A 27,805-nucleotide genomic window follows, 5' to 3' on the forward strand; every position below is an offset into this window, starting at 1 on the left:
ACATACTGAATGATTCCAATTATATGATATTCTGAAAAAAGGTAAAACTATAGAGATGGTAAAAAGCTCAGTGGTTGCCAGGAGCTTGGTAGGGAGGATGAGTAGGTGAAGCACAGGGGATTTTAGGGCACAGAAACAACTGCAATGGTGGCTACATGGCATTATTCATTTGTCAAAACATATAGAACTTTACAGCACCGAATGAGCCTTAATGTATGCAAAGTAAAAAGCAAAAAAACATTTAGCAGGTCAGGAGACCCCAGGAAAGAATGCAAATGGTGACAAAAGAATCTAGCTGTATTATAAATACATGAAACAACCTTACTGGAGGGAATGGAAGAAAAGATGTTGACCTAAATAACTTTGGCAATAAATAGGTTTTGTAAGATTAAGGCCAAAGGAACTGCCCCAAAACTCTGTACTCTAGTTAATATCAAGTTGCTTCCCACAGGTTCCAGATGAACAATTCTGATACTGCTATAACGTACAAGAAATTAAACAATTAAGTAAATGGATGGGAGATGATGGGAGCCAGGTTTCTCACTGAGTGAGAATGTGCAGATAAGCAAGGGAGGAAACTAGAATGATCCATGTGATAATGGATTAGAGTTGGAAACATCAGTAAGAACTCATGTTTAACATATAGGTACAGGTGGCAACATGAGAATATTTATAGTTATGTCTAGATACACAGATTGATAGGTTGATATATTTATTTTCTCTGTCAGCTGAGAAGCCTAAAAGAAACGACACCCCTGTAGCAATGAGCACACCTGGCACCCAGATCTTAGTTTCTAATACCAGTCTCCAATAAAAGAAACCAAGACTCCTTGGAGGAATGGCTGGTTCTAGGACTGAGACAGGAAATATACAAGGTGAGCCTGGAGCATCTTATAGTACCAGAAAATATAAAAGTACTCAAAACATACACACACACACACACACACACACACACGTCAAAGAGGCACAGAAGCCAACTGAGTTTCCAATGACGAAAGCTAGAACAAGTTGAGCAACAAAATAAATAAAATCTTCCATGCAGAAGAATTCCAAATAAATTATGTAAGTATTCCACTCATAACTCCCTGCTCCTTAACTGTGGAATACACCCAGTGACTTCTTTCCAAAGAGTATAGCATAGGTTCTGGTCCAAGACAGTGGCATATGTACACCCTAAATTCACCTCCTCTCATGGATACAACAAATTCACAGGTACATATGTAATAATTTTACTCTGAAAAGGACCTGAAAGCCAGGCAGACAACGCCTCCAGAACAAAAGATAAAAGAGACATTATCAAGACAGGTAGGACAGGCAGAGACACAGTCTCACCAGGGACCCCACCCCAGCCACAGTGTCCCATAGCCAGGAGAGATGCAAAAAATTATGGAACTCTTCCTTGAGGAGTGAAGAGTTTGTGCCTCACATCAGGCACCCCAACCCTTGGATCTGGCACCAGAAAGATAAACCCCCAAATATCTGGTTTTGAAAATCAAAAGAGATTAAGTTCAGGGGAATCACAGAACTGTAAGGAAGGGAGAAGCTGCTCCAAAAGATCTCAGGTGCAGACCCACTGCCCGGTGATCAAGTACAAAATCAGCAGTTTAAAAAGCACCTAGACCATAAGTGAGAAGACCCACTTACTAAACTTAGAGCAGCTGCAGGAGAGGCAGGACCCTGCTGGGTCTTTCGCCAGGGATGGAAGCGCTGGTAGATACCATTTTTGCAATCTCATTCTAACTTGCTGGTGATGAAGCTGGTGGGCACCATTTTGGTGCCCTCCTTATTAGCTTGCTAGCACCAATGGGTATGGTCTGCCCACCCTGAATCACAACTGAGCTGGGGGAGTGGCCCACGCCCCAACCACCCTGCATAGCAGTCACACCAAAACTAGGCCAGGAAAGCACTGAGCCCCACCCACCCCTCACACCAGCCACCCTATAACCAAGCCAGGCAAACACTCTGTGCCCGACCCTTTCTGCGAACCAGTCACACTGCAATCGAAACAGGTGAGTTCCCCCAACCCTTCCCACCATGCACAGCATCTGTGCCACAATTGACTATTCGAGGACACTGCACCCACCACAGCCTCACCATAGCCATTGCCCCAACACAGACAGTGGACCCACACAGCCCACACTAGGGACACCCTTTGAACGCCGGCTCTGGTAGTCAGAAAACACTGTGCTTCTGTGCCCCACAGATCATTTCTTTCACAAGACCATTCCCTCAGGACCTAGCTGGGTAGCTCAGTTGGTTAAGCGCACCATCCTTCAATCCCCAGTCAGGGCACATACAAGAATCAACCAATGAATACATAAATAAGTGGAAAAATGCATCAGTGTTTCTCTTGCTCTCTCTCTCTCTCTCTCTCCCCCCCTCTCCCTTCTTCTCTCTCTAAAACCAATCAGTAAAGCCTAGCTGGTGTTGCTCACTTGTTGAGTGTCAACCCATGAACCTGGAGGTCACGGTTCAATTCCTGGTCAAGGCACAAACCTGGTTGTGGGCTCGACCCCCAGTTGGGGGCATGCAGGAGGAAGCAGATGATGTTGTTTCTATCTCTCTATCCCTCTCTCTTCCACTCTCTCTAAAATCAATAAAAACATTTAAAAATAATAATAAAATTAAATCGATCAATAAAAATTTAATTAATTCATTAATTTTTAAAAAGACTATTCCCTCAGGACTGGGAAATGTAGCAGATTAGCCTAATACATATAGACAAACCAAAAGAGTCAGACATAATGAGGAGATAAAGGAATATGTTCCAAAACAAAGAAAAAACAAATCCCCAGGAAAAGACCTTTGTGAAATGAAGACAAGCACCCTCTCTGATAAAGAGTTCAAAGTAATGGTCATAAAGATGCTCACTGAAGTCAGGAGAAAAATGAATGAGCACAGTGAGACCTTCAACAGAGAGACAGAAAATATAAAAAAAGTACTAAACAGAAGTTATAACTGCACTAAAAAAATATGCTAGAGGGGTTCACCAGAAGACTGGAGGAAGTAGATGTATGAATCAGTGAGCTAGAAGACAAAAACAATGGCACAATAAGACAGAACAGATAAAGAAAAGAAGAATTTTAAAAAGTGAGGGTTCCCTAAGGGACCTCTGGGACAACATCAAGTGGACAAAAAAAGGCATTATATAATGACAGAAAGGTCAATCCAACAAGAGGATATAATATCCATAAATATCTACATACCCAACATACATAAAGTAAATATTAAAAAACCTAAAAGACCCTGGCCAGTGTGGCTTGGTTGGTTGGGCGCTGTCCCATGCACCAAAGGGTTGCTGGTTCAATTCCCAGTCAGGGCACATGCCTGGGTTGTGGGCTCCATTCCCAGTAGGGGGCACACAGGAGACAACCAATCGATGTTCTACTCTCACATCGATGTTTTTCTCTCTCTCTCCCTTCCTCTCTCTCCAAAAATCAATTAAAAAAAAAAAAAAGAAACTTAAAGGGAGAAACTGAAAGCAATACAATGATAGCAGGAAACTTTAACACCCCATTCAGAGCAATGGATAGATCATCCCAACAGAAAATCTACAGGGAAACATCTGCCGTAAATAACACTTAAGTCCAGATTGACTTAATAGATATTTACAGAACATGCCATCTAAAAGCAGTAGAATATACATTAGTCTCAAGTGCCCATGGAACATTCTCCAGGATAGAAAAATGTTAGGCCACAAAGCAAGTCTCAATAAATTCAAGATGACTGAAATCAAATCAAGCACCTTTTCCAAACACAGTGGTATAAAACTAGAAATCAGTTATAAGAAAACCTTAAAAACCACAAAAATGTGGATAAACAACATGCTACTGAACAACCAATGGGTCACTGAAGAAATCAAGATGGAATTCAAAAAATATCTGGAGGCAAATGAAAACAGAAATACGGCATACCAAAATCTATGCGATACAGTATAAGAGGGAAGTTCACAGCGATACAGCCTACTTCAAAAAATAAGAAAAATCTCAAATAAATCATCTACCTTGAAGAACATGCAAAGCCAAAGTTAGGAGAAGAAAGGAAATAATAAAGATCAGAGTGGAAATAAATACAACAGAGTCTAAAAGGACAATAGAAAAGATCAATGAAACTAAGAGCTGGTTCTATGAAAGATAAACAAAATTGATAAAACTTTACCTAGATTAACCAATTAAAAAAGGGAAAGGTCTCAAATAAATAAAATCAGAAATGAAAAAGAATTTACAACTGATACCACAGAAACACAAAGGATTATAAAATACTACTATGAACAATTATATGCCAATAAATTGGACAACCTAGAAGAAGTGGATAAATTCCTAAAAACATGCACTCTTCTAAGACTGAATCATAAAGAAAAAGAAAACCTGAATAGACATATTACTAGTAAAAAGATTGAATCAGTAATCAAATCCTCCCAGCAAACAAAAGTCTAGGACCAGACAGCTTCAGTGGTGAGTTCTTCTAAACATTCAAAGAAGAATTAAGCCCCATCTATCTCCAACTCTTCCTAAAAAAATTGAAGAAGGTGTTAGTGCATGCAAATCCAGGGAAAGGCCCTGAGACAAAATTACCTAAGTGGTGGGCAGGGAAAGACAAAAAAAATAAGTTGGCCACTCCAGTTTGGTAATTAATAGAATTTATTAAGGGAAACTTACATATAAGGTATGTCTTGACAGCTGCAGGATGAAATGTATCCCTGCACCACTTGGCAGGTACCAAATAATTAATTAGGGTAAAGGGAGAAGAAAATAGTCATGAGTACTAGTACATGAATACTATCAGGTATGGGAAGGAAACTGCATGCTTGACCAGGTCAGGACAACAACCTGTTCCAGGAGCCAGCACGGAGCAGGAGGCAAGGGAGGGTTGCTGATTTCCTGATTTATGTCAAAATGAACATCAAGTACAATCAGACAGTCTCTAAGCTGGGGGGGGTGGTGCAGAAAGCAACCTCCATTCTGGCCTGGGTCCAGTTTGGGGGACAGACAGCAGTCATGTCATGGAACAGCACCTCCTCCACAGAAGGAATACTCCCAAACAATTATAAGAGTTCAGCATTACCCTGATAACAAAACCAAACAAGAACATCACACACACACACACAAAAACAACTACAGGCCAATATTTTTGATAAACACAGATGCAAAAATTCTCAACAAAATATTAGCAAAAATGAATTCACCAATATATTGAAAGGATCATACAGTGACAGTCAAGTGGAATTTATTTCATAAATGCAAGGATGGTTCAACATCTGCAAATCAATCAACATGATATATCACATTAACAGAATGAAGGATAAAAACCATTATGATCATCTCAATAGAAGCAGAAAAAGCATTTGATAAAATTCAACATCCATTTAAGTTAAAGCTTTCAACAAAGTAGGCACAGAGGAAACATACCTCAATACAATAAAGGCCACAAATGACAAAAACCACAGCTAACATCAATGGTGAAAAGCTGAAAGTTTTTTCTCTAAGATCAGAAACAAGACAAGGATGCTACCTTTCACCACTTTTGCTCAACATAGTACTGGAAGTCCTAGCCACAGCAATTAGGCAAGTAAAAGAAATAAAAGGCACCCTGGCCGGTGTAGCTTAGATGGTTGGGTGTGATCCCATGCACCAAAAGGTTGCTGGTTTGATTCCCAGTGAGGGCACATGCCCGGAATACGGGCTCAATCCCTGGTAGGGGGCGTGCAGGAGGCAAATGATCAATGTTTTGCTCTCACTTCAATGTTTCTCTCTCTCTCTCCCCCTCTCCCTTCTTCTCTCTCTAAAAATCAATCAATAAAAATACATTAAAAAAAAAGAAATAAAAGGCATCCAAATCAGTAAGAAATAAGAAAAACTATCTTTAGAAAACCGTAAAGATGCCATCAAAAAACTGCTAGAACTAATAAACAAATTCAGTAAAGTTTCAGAATACATAAACCTATGGTGTTTCTGTATACTAATAACAAAATATCAGAAAGAAAAACTGATAAAACAAACCCAATTACAATTCCATCAAAAAGAATAAAATACCTAGGAATAAATTTAACAAAGGAGGTGAAAGATCTATATACTGAACAATATAAAATACTGATGAAAGAAATTAAAGATACAAATAAATGGAAAGATAGTCCAGGCTCATGAATTGAAAAAATTAATATTGTTAAAATGTCCATACTACCCAAAGAAATCTATAGATTCAATGCAATCCCTACCAAAATCTCAATAGCATATTTCATAGAACTAGAACAAATAATCCTAGAATTTGTACAGAACCACAGAATATCGAGAATAGCCAAAGCAATCTTGAGAAAGAACAAAGCTGGGGGTATCACACTTCTAATTTTAAACTATACTACAAAGCTATAATAATCAAAACGTATGGTCCTAGCTGGTTTGGCTCAGTGGTTAGAGTGTCAGCATTTGGACTGAAGTATCTGGGTTCAATTCTGGTCAAGGGCATATACCTCAGTTGCAGGCTTGAACCCCAGCCCCAGTCAGGGCATGTGTGTATGTCTCTCACACTGACATTTCTCATTCTCTCTCTCTCTCTCCCTTCCACTCTCTCGGAAAAGCAATGGGAAAAATATCATCAGGTAAGCATTTAAAAACACACACACACACACCAAAAAAACCTAGTATGGTATTAAAACAAAAACAGACCAATGAAACAGAATTGAGAGCCCAGAAATAAACCCATATATACATGGACAATTACCAAATGGTAAAAGAGCCAAGAACATACAATGGAGAAAGGGCAATCTTGTCAATAAATGGTGTTGGGAAAACTGGATAGCCAAATGCAAAAAAAATGAAACTAGACCACTATCTTAAATCATACACAAACATTAACTCAAAATGGATTAAAGACTAAAATGTAAGACCTGAAACCTAAAATTCCTCAAAGAAAACATAGGTAGAAAGCTCCCTGACATCAGTCTTAGTGATGTGTTTGTGGATCTGGCTCCAAAAGCAAGGAAAACAAAAGCAAAAATAAACAAATGGGACTACAAAAAACAAAAGCTTCTGCAGAGCAATGGAAACCATCATCAAAATGAAAAGGCAACCTAATGAATGAAGATATTTGCAAATCATATATCCAGTAAAGGGTTAAAATCCAAAATATAAAAGAACTCATACAACTCAACAACCTGATTTAAAAAGTGAGCAGAGGATCTAAATAAATATTTTTCCACAGAAGACATACAGATGGCCAACAGGCACATGAAAAGGTGTTTAACATCACTAATTATTAGGGAAATGCAAACCAAAACCACAATGAGATATGACCTCACACTTGCTAGAATGGCTATTATAAAAAAGAAAAGACATTGCCAGTGTTGGAGAGGATGTGGAGAAAGGGGAACCCTTGTACACTGTCGGTGGAATTGTAAATTGGTGCAGCCACTATGGAAAACAGTATGGAGATTCCTAAAATAATTAAGAATATAAAACTACCATATGATCCAGCTATTCCATTTCTGGGTATTTATCCAAAGAATACAAAAACACTAATTAAAAAAGAAATATGTGCCCTATGTTCATTGTAGCATTATTTTCAATAGCTAAGATATGGATACAACCTAAGTGCCCATTGATGGATGAATGAATAAAGAATGTGGTTCATATACACAGCAGAATATTATTCAGCCATAAAAAGAATAAAATCTTTCCATTTACAACAACGTGGATGGGCCTTGAGGGTATAATGCTAAGTGAAATAAGTCAGAAAGAGAAAGACAAATACCATATGGTTTCACTCACATGTAGAATCTTAAAAAAAAAAAAAAAAGAGTACAGTGTGAAAAGGGAGACAAAAAAGAGTAGCGAAACCAAACACTACTTTGACCACGTGACCAAGGTTAACATCAACAATCATAAACCATGTAGAAAGTATGTACTCTTGCTATGATGTGATAAAAGTGACACTTTATCTTTGTTTATCTTCCTCTCAAAAGTCCATAATCCAGTTGAATCCTCAGGCAAATTCCAATAGAGGGGCATCCTACGACAGGCCTGACCAGTACACCTCAAAACTGTCAAAGTTATCAAACAGAGAAAATCTGAGAAATCATCACAGCCAGAGCAGCATAAGGAGACATGACAACTAAATGTAACATGGTATCCTAGAAGTGATCCTGGAACAGAAAAAAAGACATTAGGTAAAAACTAAGGCTATCTGAATAAACTATGGAATTTAGTGAATAATGCATCGATATTGGTTCTTTAATTACAACAAAAGCAGCATACTAATATATTAATAACAGGGAAAACTGGAGAGAAGCATTAGATATGAAGAAATATATAAAACAAAAAGATACAAAGAAAAATTTCCTGACCATTACAGTATTCGCCCAACAGAACAGACTGCTTTACAAAGTGACTGATCTCCAGGAGTAGCAGCGTATAAAGGAGGAGCTGTGAACTAGAAGGCTGGACAAAATCTCCACAGCTCGCTTCTCTTTCATAGGTGAAATGACTTAACATTCAGAAGCAAGATCTGAAGTATTATTAAGTATTGAAATGCTTCCAAATTAAAGAACTGACATCTAAAACTATTTAGATAATTAGTTTGAATACTATTCTGAGTCTGGAAAAAAACTACATAAGGTAATATATAAGGTACCTCTCTGATCAAAATATCTGGTTAACAGCCATTCCCCATGTTTTAATGGCATGATGTGGTACAGTGATGCTCAATGGAGCATGGATGGAATTAACCAAAGTTTCTTGGCTGAAGGAGAAATACAATCATGGCAGGTAACAAGGTTAAGCGATGGACAGCAAAAAGTGACTATAAGAAAATAATAGGCCCACCCAGCATGGCTCAGTGGTTGAGCATCAACCTAGGATCCAGGAGATTGCAGTTCAATTCCCGGTCAGGGCACATGCCTGGGTTGTGGGCTCAATCCCCAGGGGGGTGGCGTGCAAGAGGCAGCTGATTAATGACTCTCTTTCATCATTGATGTTTCTGTCTCTCTTCCCTTCTCCCTTCCTCTCTCTGAAATTAATAAAAAATATTTTTTTAAAAAAGAAAAGAATAGTTAGAAAGGCAAGAAGGTATCTAAAATAACCCCAAAGGATCATTCATCACAGTGACCACTGTGTCTGTGGCAAAATTCCCCATGCCACAATGTAAAACCACCCTTCTAGCTTTCAGAGTTCAAATACTAGAGCAAGGTGAACTAAACTGAAGGCCCCCTGACACCGGGTGAATCCACCTGCTTCAAGGATCCTACGTAAGCGAGCAAGGCAGTACGGAAGAATAATGGGTACATGTTTCAGGGTCCGTGCTGTGTGGTAAAACCACAGGCGTGCTGCAGCCCTGCCTTGATTAGCCTGCATCTCAGGCAAGTTTCTTTTCTTTTTTTTTAATATCTTTTTATTGATTTCAGAGAGAGGAAGGAGAAGAGAGATAGAAACTTCAATGAGGAGAATCACTGATCGGCTGCCTCCTGCAAGCCCCACACTGGGTATCAATCAGCCCACAACCCAGGCATGTGCCCCAACTGGGAATCAAACCCTGATCTCCTGGATCCCAGGTCAGCACTCAATGACTGAGCCACGCCTGCCAGGCCCAGGCACGTTTCTTAACCTCTCCATTCCTTAGTGTCTTCATCTGCGAAATGGGGAATAACAGTTCCTGATTTAGAGGGATGTGTGAGGATAAAACGAGATAATCTAGTCCTCAGCACAGTACCTGATAATAGTAATTTAACAATTATTTTTACTTCAAAAATTCCTCAGTACAAAATTACTTGGTCTTCATATGCGCCCAATGCACAAAAGATACATATGTGGCCCAGCAGCCTTTCAGAGATCCACAGCACCCCAACCAGATGACAAGATAGGCCTGGGCACAGTTCCCACAACTCAAAAATGTCTGCACCCCAAAAGTTCCACTTTTAGTCAGTGGAACACATTTCCCACATGCCAACCAAAGCAAGCAGGGGTTAAATCATTGCTAGCACATATGAAAGATGTGAGCAGGCAGAGCTGAGCCTCTGGCTGTGATCCAAGCCACTGTTCTAATGGGCAGGCCTTCTACGGTACCTGGAAGAAAAGGACACAGTGATCCTGGGAAGAACACCTCTTCCTCTGCCCTCTAAGAGCTTGAAGGTTACACTTTATGCTTGAGGACTTCAAGAAGCTATTCTTCCCTGGACCAAGAACATCAGAACACTTACTGTATCAACACTGAAACACTGTAACCCATAACACACACAGATTTTAAAATAAAAAATGTAGGGATTTGTTTTTATTTCTAAGCCTGAGCATGCTTTTGGTGATATCCTTTCAAAAGCAGGACACTTGGTAGTTGGCAGTATCTTAGTACCAACTCTCAATCTCCCTCTAACAATTAAGAACACAGCAATAAAAATATACACTCTAATAAGCCTAGAGCTACTTTAAGGAATAATTACGTTCTTATGAAATCTTTTATAGTCACCACCAAGTAGACTGACTAGTCTGTCTTCTCTATGGGTCTATACAACTCACCTACTCCTTAGTCAGGTAATACTGATCAGTAAAACTACCCAAAATTAGACAGGAAAAAAAGCGAGGGAGAAGTTCCGAAAATCTACAAAGTCAGTAAAGAAGTAAAATGTTAAGAATTCACTACATTTTAAAAAGTTAGTTCTACACACTTACATTGCATATATAGAAGTCAAGGTGTCAGTTCTCCAATGCCATTCTCTGGTAATGGGACCAGAGCTCCTCAGAGAAATGGCTGGTCCCAAGGGCTGGGGCAGGGAAAGAACAGGACAAGTCTGGAATGTCTTACTGTACCAAAAAGGAAGGAAGTACTCAAAGGATGCTGGGATCATGTTAAAAGGACACAGAGCCACATTTAAGGAGCTACCACAGGCCAAAGCAAGAATGATTAGAGCATGAAAATAAATAATGATAATTAAGAATTATAATCCCTTCAATAAAGTAAGAACCCAGGACTCCACAGTGATATAAACAACTGATTAAGTAAATGAGGTGGGGTGGGGCAGAAAGCTCTTCCTTACTGTACAAAAGAACTAATGCAGGTAAGAGGAATGCTGGGATAAAAAAAATCACCATTTACCAGCCATCATCACAATAACTGATTCAGGCAAGAATCATTAAAGAATGCTAACCTACAGGACAAAATTTTGAAAAATAACAGAACATTCACATACGTAGTCTCAGAATATACCACCACAACTTAACTTTAAAATGTACAGAGCAGAAACCTGGCAGGCACCAAACTGAGGGACATTCTATAGAGTAACTGGCCTGTACCATTCGAACTTGCCAATATGATGAAATACCATAAACGGCTGCAGATTAAAGAAATCAATGTCAGGTTAACGGGATTGAATGTAACATCACCATGGACTTTTCTTTTGTTACAGATTTTATTGGAACAATTAAAATCTCAGTAAGATCTGTAAATTATGCAAGAGCATTTTTTCAACGTTAAGTTCCTGATTTTCATCACTGTACTGTCATTATGCAAGAGAATTCCTTGTTTTTAGGAAATAAACACTGATATGTTTAGAGACAAAAGGCAACATACTTGTAAGTGATTCAGAAAGAAAAAATGGGAGGGGTGGTACGGAGAGTAAGAGAAAACCAGAAGAAAAAAGGAGGGAAAGAAACAGATGCAGTGACACTCTGGCACTTGGAAACCTGTGTGAAGAGCGCTCAGGAATCCTGTCCTCTTCTTACAGCATTTCTATGTCTGAAATTACGCCAAAGTAAAAAAAAGCTGGATATAAAGTGATCCATCTGTCAAAACTACTCACTGAACAGCACGCTAAGATCTGTACATTACGCCACCTACAAATTACACTTCAGTTAAAATAATTAAAGCTTATTCTAGATGTTTTATCAAATATTGATGATTGGAACACTTCAACAATTAAAAACAGAAGTTAGAAACCCATCAAGGACCTATTGAAATAGAGACTAACTTCACGCCCATTGCTTTGGAGCTTGCGTTTCTGTGATCGCAGTGACCAACAACTCTCATCTCATAGCCTCCTGGCTGTAGAAACAGGCCTGCCGCCTTCCTGCCACGCTCCCGGGAGGCCTTTGTGCTCTCAGCCAGGTAACACAATGAGCTATACTACACTCCCTTATTAATCAACCTCCAGATGCATAAGCCTGTTACAAGCAAACCTAGACCTTAAATCTTTTTAATTTAAAGAGAGAGAGAGAAGCCACATATGATGGTAATACTCCCTGAAAAGGGTACACATTGCTAATGAGCCCTGGGGTGACGCCTCTGCTCCTGTTCAAGGCCCAGAACAGGCCAGCCTGTCCAGCACCAGCCTTACCACCTACATTAATACCTTTCGAAGTATTTTTTAAAAGATTACTAGCAGAGCCCAGCCGTTGTGGCTCAGTGGTTAAGCGTCAACCCATGAACCTGGAGGTCACAGTTAAATTCTAGTCAGGGCACAAGCCCGGGTTTGGGGCTCCACCCCCAGTATGGGGTGTGCAGGAGGCAGCCGATCAATGACTCTCTCATCATTGATGTTTCTCTCTCTCCCTCTCCCTTCCTCTCTCTGAAATCAATAAAAACATTTTTTTTAAAAAAAGATTACTAGCAGTGTAATAGTCAACTATTTTTTTCAAAGTACTAATAAAACAAAATGACTAAGATGTCTCATACCTTGCTTCAGAAATACTATAAATTCCTTTACAGTTTGGTCCAAATTAACTCCATGATATACCACAGGTTTGAAATTTCGATGCTCAAAGGAACGAATGAGGCGAACTGTGATGGTCACTTCTTTGGAAGCCATGGGAAGAAATTCCTGTGGCAAGGGACACGAGAATAACATCAGCTCACAATTATGGCTTGCATTTCTGCCATCAGCTCTCTGGCACCCAGACACTCCCAAACGGTCTGGCAGAGGCCCCAAACCAAGATTGATTTGGGGTACACACAAGGGTCTCAAGGTTACTCCCTCCTACCCACTGTCACCTGAACAGCTTTGTCACAGTCGCTGATGTTCTGACTGGCAGAAAACTGACAGCACAGAAGATGAACACAAGTGATATGGTGAGGGGGTCAGGTATGGGGACAAGTCACGGTTGCCCAAGACAGATATGTGGCATACACACAACTGCCTTGGATTTGCTATGCCAGTGGTCTCCTCACTTGGCCCTGAGATGAAGTATGTTTATATCAGAGTCAACTATCAATAGGTCATGTTCTAATTTCACAAATGCTGCCAGATTTCAGTGTTGATTTAATTATATGCCAGAGTGTTAACAATCTTTCATACTGTTGCTTAATGTGAGTGTTTATTTCATCCTAAAACTATGTACTAGGGCCATGTGCCAGGTGTTAAGGTTATCTCACTTGATTCTATCACCAAATCACAAATTATTACACTCATTTTAAGGATGACAGAGCAGACTCAGAGAGATTGTACAAACTTCATAAAGTCATAAAGCTGATAAACAAAAAAGCCAGGATTCAAGCATCAGTTTAATTCCGAAGTCCGTGCTCTCTCCAATATACTACCAGAAAATCACCCTCAATTATTTTCTCAAAAAAAATCTGCAAAGATGCCAATGCTTTAAGATACAATTACAGTATATTTCTATCTAGTACTTCATGCTACTTTTAACTTTACATACAACTTTCAGCCATAATATACAAGTCCTAAGAAAAAATTACCTATAATACTAATAAACATAAGAAAAGATGTCCAATCTCACTAGTAAATCAGAGGAATTCAAAATAACAATGAGATATATCACTCATCAAACTGACAGAAAGTCTAACAGTACACAGTGTTGGCAAGGATACAGAACAATGAGAATTTAATCAGTGAAGGGGGGCATCCAAAGGGGTGCTACTTTAGATGATTGGCAATACTTAGTATAGCTGAAGATACACATACCTTTCAATCTAACAATTTCATTTACAGGCAGGTACCCCACAGAATCTCGCACCTAGTGCACATGGAGAACTGCAAAAGAACATTCACAGCAACATTAATTGTTAATTGCAAAACTGGGAGCAAATGTCCATCAAGAGAAGGACAGATAAGTAAATTATGGATAGTACAAGCAATACAAATGAATGGACTAGAACTATATACATCGAAATAGGTGAATCTCAAAAATACTACGGTGAATGAAAAAATGCTAGTCAAAGAATCAGAGTATACCACCATTTATACAAAGTTCAAAAACATAGCTTTTATTATGTTTAAAAGATAATTAGTTGTTACCCTTGAGGCAAAAGAAGGGTTATACAATTAGAGAGGAAATATGCCCTTCGATTATTTTGGTAGCAATTTACGTCCTGAGTAGACATTAGGTATATGGATAGTATGTTATATTTTATGCCTTTTAGTGTATCTGAAATATTTCATAAAAGATAGCATCAAGTCACACTAACTTGGCCTAGAAAGTCTCTCTGAATCATAGAATGCTTATACAAATATTTTACTAGGTTTGAGAGAATATACAGCATATTACATATGGAAATTAAAGTTTAAGCTGTTTTAATACATAAAATAATTTATAATTTAATTAGCATACTGTTTATAATTAAATGTATGGTTCCAAAGGAACTGGAAATAATATTTTCCCTCTAAAATAAGGTACAGATTCACCTTCTAATCTTGTTTAGTGAGTTTAAATTAACAAATCTTTTGATATCCCAATATTAACTACTAAGCTATTTGTCATTAAATCTGGTTTACAATGCTCCCCAAAATCCTGATCCTAGAATCTACCACATAACAGCAGTTCAGCAAACATCCACAAAAGTACAATTTAAAATAGACTGATGTACTTAATAAAGAATACTTCTTGAGAAAGGATATTATAAAAGACTTCTGTATTTCAGAAGCAGTGTTAACAGGTTTGTTAAAATTATGACCACTTCTTCCCCCTCTCACCTAACCCCCCAAACAACAGACACCCTCCAAAACACACCCATGCAGGCTTAGAAAGTCCTAGAATGCAGCCCCTGTCCCCGAGGTTAAAGCTAGACAGATGTAGCTTAAATATCAACTCTACCTCTTAGCAGCAACACACACTTGGATCTCACATAGTAGGATCTCAATAAAAGTAGCTGCTTTTATTGTTAGTTTACTTGGGATAAAATAGGTTTGGGGACAAGGACAGCTCATATAAGTGGCAGATAAAGATACCAGACTCCCAGGTACAATGAAACAAATCATGTAAATGGTCTAACCGCAGAAACCAGGCAGGCTGGCACATGCATGCCTTAAGAAACTGTTTTATAATTGTAGGTTTGCTTTTTTCACTTAATAAAAAGTTGCCCAAATGTTTTAAATTGTCAAGGCTTTCAATTTAAAACTCCAAATTTGCGTTAATATCTAATTGTGGCCAACACTTGTGCATCTTTATCACAAATTTGTTATAACATACACTTAGAAACTAACCAATAAGAGATATTATCAGAAGGAAAGAAAGTATTATCTAATTTACCTTAAGGATTGTGGGAAATGCTGCTTGTTAGTTGAGGGAGGCAGATATAACAAAAAGACAGCTTATAAAACTAATACTATAAAATGTGACATTTTCCTGGAAGTATGCCCTACATAAAAAAAGTGCATTTGAAGAAGTTTAGGAAGTATTCCTCAAATGAAGTGACAGAGAACTCAAAAACAATAAATTTAGTGATAAATTAATAAAAATATATTCAAGTACATAAAAAAGATTTGAAGAAATGAAATGATAGTCCTTGTTCCTAACTATGAAAGCTCAAAGTTGTAAAAGGTCAATTCTCCCTAAATTAATCTATAAATTGAATAAAATCCGAATCAAAATATAAAAGGGTAGTTTGGGGAACTTGTCACAAATATTTCTAAAATCCATCTAGAAGAATACATTTTATTTTAATTTAAAAACCTTTTTCAATTACAGTTCACATTCAATATTATATTAGTTTCAGGTGTACAGCATAGTGGTTAGACATTTACATAACTTATGAAGTTATCCCCCCAATAAGTCTAGTACCCACCTGACACCATACATAGTTACTACAATATTATTGACTATATCCCTATACTGTATATTACATCCCTGTGACTATTTTTATAACTGGCAATTTATACATCTTAATCCCCTCCCTCTTTTCAAGGAAGAATACATTTGTGAACTTAGCAAAGTCATAAAAGAAAAGAGACTAGCAGTACCAGTTATTAGTACATATTATAAAGCAATAGTCAGAAATAATAGTAACACATTAAAAAAAAAGCTTGGGTGACTTTCATACATCCACAAAATCAAATAACAAAAATTGTAAAGGACAATTAAACTGTAGAAATTTAAGCTGTGATACTGAAACAGGACTAGACTGACAAACCAGTGAAACAAACAGAAAACTCAAAAGTAGATGCAAGATTAAAGAATTTAGTTTAAAAGTGGCATTTCACATTGGCAGCAAAAAAGCAGTTTGTTTAACAAATGGTACCGGGAAAACTGGTCAGACATTTGGAAAAAAAGTAACACTGGATTCTTACTTCATCCCTTATACAACAAGGAACCACACACAGAACAAACATTTAAACTTAGCTGTAAAGTCACAGAGAGGCACCAGAAAAATGGGTCCATGTTTTTATAATCTCAAGGTAGGACAGGCCTTTCTAAGCAGAAGAAAACAGCAACACCAAGAAAAAGGCTGACAGGTGTAACAACATAAAAAATTTTTCTTTTCCTTTTTCTTGTTTTCATTCTTTTTCTTTTCTTTCTCTTTTGTTTTTTTTCTTTTTTTCTCTTTTTTTCAGAAACCACTAGGACTGTCCCCTCCCTCACTCTCCGAAAGGAAGGGAAGGATTGTCACTGGCAAGAGCAGCTGCAGCAGCAGCACCAAAAGCAGGCTTCATGCTCAGGGGGCACACCGAGCCGCCTCCTCGTGGCAGCGGGTGCTTTACACGGTCAGAGAGACTTCTCTAGCAACAAATTACAGAAATGATCTCTGAGAGTACAGTCTTAACAACATAAAGGTGTAAGAAAAGACCAATATCCTAGGAGAAGCATGAGTAAAGGTAGTTAATATGCAACTGACTAAATTTTTAAAAAGTCAATCGTGATGATCAACCTTACTACTAATAACTAAACAACTGCAAAGAGAAACAGTAAGGTATCAATTTTGCCATTAGATTTGTAAAATTTTTAAAAAATAATAATAAACTGGCCAAAGCAGTATTGCAAGGAGGTGGAGAAATATATATTTTTATATACTACTGCTAAGAACCTAAAATGGTACAGTTTTTCTGGAGGGGAGTACAGTAATCTGTATCAAAATTATAAATTATAAATTTGCCTACCCTTTGATATGATGATTTCTCTTCTACTGATTTACCCTAAGATATAATCACATCGAATGTTTTAAAAATCCATGAGTGCATAATGGTACTTTCTAAAAAGTCAGTCAGTCACTCTGCAGCCTAACGGTACTTATTTGTTTTACTGAAATTGACTTTCCAAGATGGGAGGAGGGCACTGAAGTGAGGAAAATAATGAAATATGTTCTGCTTTTCTTATATAGGCTATATTTCAAGGTTATCAAATAGTTGATGAAGAAAAGTTCTTTATAGAAGAACTGCAGCTAAAAAGCACTGAAAGAATGACAGAATTTATAAATCATGATTTCCATACCTATCAGAATGGCTAAAATTAAGCTATTTCCCTGTATACCTATATTTGCACTTTTCTAAAACTAGGCTATTTCCATTTCTTTTAAAAAGGGGTAACTGAACAAAAGAAAACAATACAGAACTCAAATACTGTAAAGGTCAGAGAGGATTAGAAACTTATTTATACAACTAATACTCACTGAGGAATACCAAAAAGTATTCAGCCTCGAGAGGCACCAGAAGTAGGTCACATGCCCAGAACGAGCCTAAGCTTGTCTAAGACGCACAAAGGCCTCAACACGCAGCCTCTCCCTGCCTCTCTGATGGTATGTGTCACCACCACAAGCGACCTTTCTCTTATCACTCCAACAGCGATGACAGCCTGTAGTTTCCCATACACACCATGCTGTTTTCAGGCCTCTGCCACATCGGTCCACCCCCAGCTTTTCTCCAAACTCCTGTGCCCCTGGCCTCTCCACTTTACTATTAAGGCATCATTCGAAACTCAGCCCGGGACCATCTGCTCCAGGACACCTTTGCAGGGGCTCTCCGCTCCCACCCCCACCAGACCTGCGAAGATCCCTGTCTGCCCACAGCGCCAGATCATGCCCTAGTAAAGCCAGCTGTTTAAGGAGGAAAGTTTTCGAGCTCCTTGAGGGAAAGAGCGCTGTATGGTTTGCTTTAGTGTATCCAGCAATGCATGCTGAACGAGGCACAGCAGAGCCCCCATCAGGGTCTGGAGAACTGAAAAGCAGCCGAAGAGCTGAGGAAAACCCGATTTCCTCCCTTTCCTAAGGACACACTGACATATCTGTCCTGCACTACAGGGTCTATGAGCTTTTTCCAGGAGGTACCTTATTGCTCCAGAATATGAAATTTTTAAATTAACGTTTAATTAAATACATACACACATAACATTTCAATAGCAACTCAACTCTATTCATAAATATATATGTTAGATTTAATATAGGATATGGGTACACTGTATATCATTGAGGGGGGGATTTGAAAAGTAACAGTGCCTAGGGCCTAGAAAGGTCTTGAAACCTCCCTGCCTAAAAAACCTGTTCTGGCTGGTACCTTACCCAGCTGATTTAAGATGAAGGATAAGTCATATCCAAAGCAAAGCAACACCTATAACCAAAGAAACAAACAAAACCATGTAAGAACCCCTCACCTGGAGCTTCCAGGTCCCTAACAGGTAACCACTGCATCACCAGAGCTGAGAATGGCGTGGACCAGCACCCTACCCTCTGGAGTGAGAATTCCCTGGTTAGCACAGGTCAGTAGAAAGATAGGCCAGTAAGCCAGGACAAGTAGAATAGGGAAACTGAGACAGATTGTTAAACAGCAGTTTGCAGCCACCTAGTACATCCTATCTTCCCTAAACCAAGGACACTTGAGAATAAATGGTTTGTGTTAGATGGGCCAGGTACAGAAACCCAGGTACAGAAACTCACCAGGGCAGGAAGCCTTGGATGCCTAGCAAGGGGCAAAACTGGGAAAACAAGAACTTTGTCCCCAGGGTAACCTATCCTCCCCTAGCATTATCTCTGGTCATGCAGTTTAGACCCCCTGAGATAACATCTTGGCCTCAGTTGTATTTCAGCTCCAGGCCCAGATAAGCAGCAAGACCAAACAAGTGGCGCTGTGGCTGCCTCAGTACCAGATACACTGACTAATGACCCTCTGCCCTGGCACCAACCAGTCAGTGGAGACCATCACCCCGAAAGAGCACACCTGGAAAGCTGATGAATATTCTATTGAGACCTTCCCCTGAGATTCCAGCCTGCAAGTGAGAAATAAAAGCCTCAGGACAAAGGACTCAAAAGTGTTCTCCCTCTAGGGAGCAACAACCCCCCCCCAGCCCACGCCACCATTCCCTTTCCCCTCTTCTTCCCCCACAGGCATGCATCTCCTAAACTCTAAGGGACCCACGAGATTTGAAACCAGGGAGCAATGGGCAGAGTGAACCTAACCCCAAGGCTTCCTTTTCTCTGACTTCCCAAAAAGCCCAAGCAGTCCAGCCTAGGCTCTCCTGTTGCTTCTTTTATGCTAAGCCTTTTCTTGTTTTACTGTCCCCAGCTTTAATAAATATTCCCTCACAGTCACTTGGGCTTGTGAATTTAAAAAAAAAAATCTTTATTAATTTCAGAGAGAGGAAGGGAGAGGGAGGGAGAGATAGAAACATCAATGATGACAGAGTCATTGATCAGCTGCCTCCTGCACACCCCCAACTGGGGATTGAGCCCACAACCCAGGCATGTACCCTGACCAGGAATCGAACCACGATCTCCTGGATCCTAGGTCGATGCTCAACCACTGAGCCACGCCCGTCCAGGCTTGTGCTGTGAAATTTTTCCTGCACGAAGTCAAGAACCCACACACTATGGGCTGGCCCTATAGGGCAGGCCTGCCAAGGGCCAGGTTCCCTTTCCGGTAACAGTAGGACCGCCCAGGCTCCAGCAGTGTCAACAGGGAAGGTGGAAATTCAGGGAAAGACAGGACAACTGCTCCCATTCCCAAGCTGGCTCTGCTCCCCGGGGCAAAGTTCTGAGCTGAAGAGCTAGCTGGGGTGGGCCCCGGAGGTAAAAAATAGGTACAGTGTGTAAAAGCTAAGAGTGCAGCACAGAACATGCATACTCACAAAACCACAAAGTAACTACCATCGATTCTAGGTATTTATAGTGGAGATAATCTATATAAAGTGGTCCCCAACACCGAGCTAACGAATACTGACCTCTGCTCCTGAGGAGATACAGGCCTAGGTTTTCACAACACTGTCAACACTGATCAATACATAGCCTTGTTTTATGTGTTTCTGATTAAAGGTAGTTCATTTAACATGTATTGTTGTTTCACCAGCATTAAACTCACAGCAGCAGCATTCTAAGTCAAGCCTAACAAAGCTCATCTTAAACATTGTCTTTGTAAGGCCTACACAGCCTCTGTGCACTTAGAAACACTAGACAGCATGCCAGCACTTCAGCACTATGCTTGGGGGCTGTTTTAAACACCAAATTACCCACAAAAAGCACAGAAATGTGAAAAGCATGGCACTGAGAAGAGCACAGACCAGACACTTGTTTACAGTGTGAGCTGGAAGGAGGCAGCCAGTCGCCTTGTGTGACCTCAGCTGGAAACGTGAACTTCGAATTCTTCATCCCTCTGCACATGTCAGGGAGTGGCCAAGAAAGTGCCCTAAGTATTGCTTTTGGGATTACAATTTTAGTGAGTAGGAAAATTTACAAAGAAACTGCAAATAATGAGGATTGACTATATTACCAAAAAAATAAAAAATACATGTGCCATCAGTACTTTTTTAAGGAAGGATAGATATTCTTGACCTTCTTGTAAGGCAGGGGTGGGGAACATTTTTTCTGCCAAGGGCGATTTGAATATTTATAACATCATTTGTGGGCCATACAAAATTATCAACTTAAAAATCAGCTATGTTGCCTGGCCGGAGTGGCTCAGCAGTTGAGCATCGACCTATGCTCCTGGAGAACAAAGTTCAATTCCTGGTCAGGGCACATGCCAGGGCTGTGCGCTTGATCCTCGCTGGGGGGCGTGCAGGAGGCAGCCGATCAATGACTCTCTCCTCACTGATGTTTCTCTCTCTCTCCCCCTCTCCCTTCCTCTCTCTGAAATCAATAAAGATATATATATATATTTTTAAATTAGCTATGAAAAAAGCTCCTAGATTTATTGAATTTTGAGTCCCACCTGCAGTTCCCTGACAGGGCCAGGCCAAATGATTTCGCAAGGCATACTCGGGCTGGCAGGCCAGACGTTTCCCTCCCATTGTAAGGAATGGGATCCAAAGTGAGCCAAGTATTAGCATCTTTCAGGGTAGAAGAGGGCTCCACAGCGGGAAGGTAGCCTGGAGGAAGTTTTACACCCCAGCAGAAGATGCGAGGCTGGCTGTCCTTCCTGCAGTGGTGGGCTCCTGGGAGTGTGCACAGGACTTGAATTTTAAGACTCCTACCAGTGAATCATTTTAATGAAAATATTTTGTGAAGTCCACTCCCTAAGTTTAAGGATATCAAGTTTGCTTTAAAGCTTGTCTTACCCACATGAAAAAAGTGGGTAAACTTTCCAAAAAGTAATACTCTAACCACATACAAAAATTGTATATCACTCACACTAAATGCTTAATTTTCCTCTAGGGTTAAAAACTAATATTACAGGGCAAAGATTCCATTCGCCTTCCTTTTGAAACAAATCAATAAGAAGCAGCTAAGCAACACAGTTTATTGTTCTTTCATGTGAGAAAACTAAACGGGCATAAATGATCAGGTATAAGATGAAAATCACTGAATGCACAAATGATTCTGAAATTGCAGCTTAATGATTTTGAGTAAATGATCCTATGTACTACTAAGTAACATCCAAATATGTTGTTTTACCAAAAATTTAAAAATAAAAAGTTTAGGCCAGAGGGAGAGGAGGGGGGAACCTACATTCACTTTATCATTCTACTTAAAAATACTGAGTTTATGGCTAAGTAACTACATGACAAATGTTCCCCTTTTAAAGAGAACTTAATCTTGTCAAATAAATAATTTTATAAAAAATTTCAATTTAACTGAACTTCTTAAGAATGACAAATTACAATCCAGTCACATTTAACACTAAAAGTACAATGTTCATTTCATTTTATTTTACTCTGGCCTACTTCAAAAGCATAATTTTTTAAAAATGCTTAGATGGAAATCAAAAAGTACTTTAAAAATAGATCTCTGTAACAATAAAATACCAAAAGTTGGTCATTACAATAAAAACAAAAGTTAATAGGAACTTGCTTTAAGTTTTTTCAAAGGTGTAATTTTCAAAATATGAAACTAAGTATACATTTGTAGAGTAGGACGATGTGAGGATTAAGTAAACATATGAAAACTCTTGGCCTTGTTTCCCACAAAATGTTTAGTTGTATAGTTAGTTGAGACAATTCATGGGTTTCTCACACTTCTGAACTATTATATTAGAAAATTTAGTTTATTCATCTTTCACTAACATAAACCTTTTGAGAAAGACATTTTCAATGTATTAACTTATGAATGATTTTAAAGTCTTTAACCTCAACCATTTTTGAGAGAGGTTAAAAAATAAAGCCTTCCACTTTAGGTGTTTAAATAGCACAGGTGCAAAATAAATACTAGCTAAATTTGACAACTCACAAATGCTTCTCCAAGCTGTAACTATTGTGTAATGACTTAGGAGCGGCATTTCCTGAAGAAGGGTCATAATCAGTTGTAACAAATAAACCAATGATTGCTATTCACTCTGAGTATACCACCCACTGACTAATCAACACCTACACCTCCACACACCTGCCTGTGTGACCTTCCACTTGGGGCAAATACACAAGATCAAAACTTGTTTTCTTTGCTCAAAGGAGGTAAGACTCTCAGAGAACTAACCGTTGTGGACAGTTGAGTTTTCCAAAAGGATAGAGACTTAACCACTTGGAAAGAGTATTTCACACAATCTTCTTCTTAAACAAGATATATTGAATATAAATTCTATTTTTCTTGACTCACAACCATCAGTGGGAATCCTTGTCCAGTGTGTTGGAAGACAATTCATGGGTCTCTCACACTTCTGCATGTCTCCTAAGCAGAGGTGCTGCTTCCTTCAGTTTTGAACTATCTCTTCAAGGATGTGTATGTAACAAACCCTAACCCTAACCCTCCAGAGTAGAGGGCAGATTTGTTTACTGTCCAGTATAGTAAAAATAATGTCTCTCTCTGGGCTAAGGTTGAGCAGATTTTCTTGGATTACCTAATGAGGGTTATACAGCTGTGGACTTATGGGGCAGGCAGAAATGCCACAAACATGAAGCTCATGCTGTTGTTGGCTGTGCTGCTTTGGGTAACTGAAAAGTAAATTAACTTGAGCCATGAATAGCCACCAGGCCACTTGAAACTAAGAGTTGCCTTGCTTACCGGTGCAGAGCTTCCCTCTCCCTCTATACTCCCTGAAACCTCCCCTCATGCTCTAAGGAAGGGTTAAGGAAGGTGATTAGGAGTGGGCAGCCAAAGTCTCCCTGTCCCCAAGAGAGACTGAAGGCCTTGTGCACCCAAGTATGTTGGGGAAATTCTGGGAGGGAAGCGACTCAAACTTTTATGGTTCTGTGGGAACAGGATTCACAGTGGAGAAGGGAAACTAACATGACCGAGTGGATGGGGTACTTTGGGCCAATTCAAAGTACTGTTGTTTCTACATCTGAATGTATAAAAGATGTGTCCATAGTGCTAGAGGTGATTCTCCCCCATCGGGAAGAGTGGGTGAGTCAGGATTTCAGGGAATTGTCCCTACCCCGTGAAGTCCACAGTTTTCAATATATAAAAGATGTCCTGTTCATTGGCAAGTCAGAAACCTCCATCTCAATGGTCCCTGACTGTGCTGGTGGTATCATACTTCCACCAGCAGAATCCAGGGGTCTACTTGCTAAGTAAAATTTCTTGGGATGGTGTGGCTGGATTCACAATGCCCAACCCTTTTAGCCATTAAGGAACAGCTAGCTGACCCTTCAGAGACCCATCACCAAAAAGTCAGCCTGGCACGTTGTTAGACACTGGGTATTGGAGGTAGTGTGGCTCTGTGACTGTCAGTGTGGCCAGGCTGGCTGTAGCAAACACTCTGCTGATATAATTAAAGTCCATAATCAGCTGACCTTAAATTACTCAAAAGGGAGCTTTTCCTGGATGGGCCTGATGTCATCAGTTAGAAGCCCTTTGGGAGAACTTAGGCTTCCCTGAGCCCAGATACTCCAAACTGCAGCAAAGTGAAAATAGAGGAAACATACCTCAGTGTAATAAGGACCATATATGACAAACCCACAGCCAACATTATACTCAATGGGCAAAAACTAAAAGTGTTTCCCTTAAGATTGGGAACAAGACAGGAATGTCCACTTTCACCACTCTTATTCAACATAGTCCTGGAAGTCCTAGCCACAGCAATCACACAAGAAGAAGAAATAAAAGGATTTCAAATTGGAAAGGAGGAAGTAAAACTGGCATTATTTGCAGATGACATGACACTGTATATAGAGAACCCTAAAGACTTCACCAAAAATCTATTAGAACTGATAAATGAATTCAGTAAAGTAGCAGGATACAAAATAAATATCCAGAAATCAGTTGCATCTTTATACACCAATAATGAACTATCAGAGAAACTAATAAAACAATCCCATTTACAGTTGCATCAAAAATAAAATAAAATACATTGAAATAAATTTAACCAAGGATGTAAAAGACCTGTTCTTGGGCCCTGGCCAATGTGGCCCAGTGGTTAGAGGGTCCACCTACGCACTGAAGGGTCTCAGGTTCAATTCCCGATCAAGGGCACATACCTGGGTTGCAGGGTTCAACCCAATGTTTCTCTCTCTCTTTCACTTTTTCTCTCTCTCTCCTTCCCTTCCTCCTTCCCTCCTGTAACAAAAAAAAACACCTGTTCTCAGAAAAATTAAGACACTGAAGAATGAAACTGAAGAAAATACAAATAACTGGAAGCATATACCGTGTTCATGGATAGGCAGAATGAATATCATTAAATGTCCATACTACCCAAAGCAATCTATAAATTCAACACAATTCCTATCAAGATACTAATGGGATATTTCACAGAACCAGAAAAAAATACTCCAAAAATTTATATGGAACCACAAAAGACCCTGAATAGCCATAGCAATCTTGAGAAAGAAGAACAAAGTTGGAAGAATCACACTACCCGATATCAAAATATACTACAGGCTATAGTAATCAAAACAGCATGGGACTAGCATAAGAACAAAAATATAGATCAATGGAACAGAATAGAGAGCCTAGAAATAAACCCACACCTTTATGGTCAATTAATATTTGGCATAGGAGGCAAGAACATACAATGGAGTAAACATAATCTAGTCAATAAATGGTGGTGGGAAAATTAAACAAATACGTGCAAAAAAAGAAACTAGACTACCTTCTTACACCATACACAAAAATAAACTCAAAATGGATTAAAGACTTAAAAGTTACAGTTAAAATCCTAGAAGAAAACATTGGCAGGAAAACTTCAGACATTTCCCACAGCAATATTTTTTCTGATACATAGCCCTGGGCAAGGAAAATAAAAGAAAAAATAAACAAATGTGACTATTTCAAACTGAAAAGTTTTTGCACAGCAAAGGATACCATCAACAACATGAAAAGACAACCAACCAAATGGGAAAGCATATTCACAGATAAATCTGATAAGGGATTAATATCCAAAATTTATAAACAACTTATAAAACTCAACACCAAAAAAACAAACAATCCAATTAAAAATGGGTAAAGGACCTGAATAGACACTTCCCCAAAAAGGACATGCAGATGGCCAATAGACATAAAAAGATGCTCAACGTCATTAATCATTAGAGAAATGGAATTAAAAGCACAATGAGATATCACCTCATACCTGTCAGAATGGCTATCATCAATAAATCAACAAACAAGTGCTGGCAAGGATATGGAGAAAAACAAATTCTCATGTACTGTTGATGGGAATGCAGATTGGTGCAGCCACTGTGGAAAGCAGTATAGTTACCTCAAAAAATTAAAAATGGAACTGCCATAGGACCCAGCACTCCACTTCTGGGAATATATCCAAAGAAACCCAAGACATTAATTTGAGAGAATATATGTTCACTGCAGTGTTATTTACAATAGCCAAGATTTGGAAGCAGCCCAAGTGCCCATCAGTAGATAAGTGGGTAAAAAAGCTGTGCTACATTTACACCATGGAATACTACTCAGCCATAAAAAAGAAGGAAATCTTACCCTTTGCGACAGCATGAAAGTACATGGAGAGTATTATGCTAAGTGAAATAAGCCAGTCAGTGAAAAAAAGTACCATATGATTTCATGCACATGTAGAATCTAATGAACAAAATAAACTAACGAAGTGGAGAAAGACCCATGGTTACACAGAATAGACCAAGAGCTCTCAGAGGGGAGGGGGTTGGGGCTGTGTAAGAAGGGTGAAGGGATTAAGAAAAAAGAAGACTCGTGGACACAGACAACAGTATGGTGACTGTCAGAGGAAAGGGGGGTGGGGGAGGTAGAAGAGGGTAAAGAGGAGATAAATGGTGATGGAAGGAGACTTGACTTGGGGTGGTGAACATACAACACAGCATATAGATGATGTTTTGTCGAACTGTATATCTGAAACCTATATAATTTCATTAAGCAATGTCACCTCAATAAATTCAATAAAAATAAATTTAAAAAATACCACTCAGTGATAAAAAGGAACAAATTATTGGTACACACAACAACCTGGATGAATCACCAAAGAATTATGCTGAGTGAAAAAGCCAATGTCAAAGGTTACAAACAGCATGATTTCACTTAGATAACATTCTTGAAATGACAAAATTATAGAACAGAGAACAAACTCTTGGTTACCAAGAGCTAAGAGGGGGTAAAGGCAAGAGGGAAGTGGTGTGGCAATCACGGGGTAATATGAGGGATCCTTGATGATGTAAATGTTCTGTACCTTAAATATACCCATGTCAACATACTGATGGTGGTAAGTATTATATAGTTTTGCAAGATGTTACCATTGGGAGAAAATGGGTAAAGAATACAGGGATCCCTGTTCTTTAACAACTGCACGCAAATCTACAATTATCTCAAAATAAAAATTAGGGTTTTTTATGGTATTATCTCAAAATAAAAATAAAGGGTTTTTGGGTTTTTTAATCCTCACCAGAGGATATTTTTTCCATTGCTCGTCAGAGAGAGTGGAAGGGAGGGAGAGAGAGAGAGAAACATTGATCTGAGAGAGGTATTGATTGGTTGCCTCCTGCACAAGCCCCAAGGGGATCCAGCCTGCAACTGAGGTACATGCCCTTGGCCGGAATCAAACCTGGGACCCTTCAGTCTGAGGGTCAACGTTCTAACCACTGAGCCAAACCATTAGGGCTAAAGGGTGTGTTTTTTTAATGGCATTTGTTCTCCATGGAAATTATCAGCCAAAGCATTTGTCATCCAATTTTAATCTTTCTAATTTTCTTGTTGACAGGACAAGGAAAATCACCTCTAACAACCTAATTCCAAAGCATCTGCCAAGTGCTTGTCATGTGTAACTAGGTGCTAAGGAAACAGACAAAGGAGGAGACAGTGTAGATTCAGTAGAGAATTTATACTTTCTAATGAA

The 27,805-nt window shown here is 39.2% G+C and overlaps 1 protein-coding gene across 22 annotated transcripts in view; it reads right to left on the reverse strand.

Annotated features, from left to right (window-relative positions):
* Positions 1-27,805, reverse strand: part of LOC308560027 (UPF0538 protein C2orf76 homolog) — a 51,052-nt gene that overhangs the window by 19,626 nt on the left and 3,621 nt on the right. For 11 of the 22 annotated variants that reach the window (XM_081143504.1, XM_081143507.1, XM_081143514.1 and 8 more), the window contains 2 exons: positions 13,895-13,963; positions 12,652-12,796 (listed from right to left, as the gene is read on the reverse strand). The exons of 3 other annotated variants lie outside the window; for them this stretch is intronic. In XM_081143504.1, the coding sequence (XP_080999630.1) occupies positions 12,652-12,784 (133 nt within the window). In that variant the 5' untranslated portion in view covers positions 12,785-12,796; positions 13,895-13,963. Of the gene's footprint in view, positions 1-12,651; positions 12,797-13,894; positions 13,964-19,351; positions 19,401-24,974; positions 25,054-27,805 lie in introns of all 22 variants that reach the window. 8 more of the 22 variants (XM_081143515.1, XM_081143509.1, XM_081143516.1 and 5 more) reach the window with 3 other exon arrangements.

The sequence above is a fragment of the Miniopterus schreibersii genome (assembly GCF_964146895.1).
Source record: "Miniopterus schreibersii genome assembly, chromosome: 7".
Taxonomy (NCBI): Eukaryota; Metazoa; Chordata; class Mammalia; order Chiroptera; family Miniopteridae; genus Miniopterus; species Miniopterus schreibersii.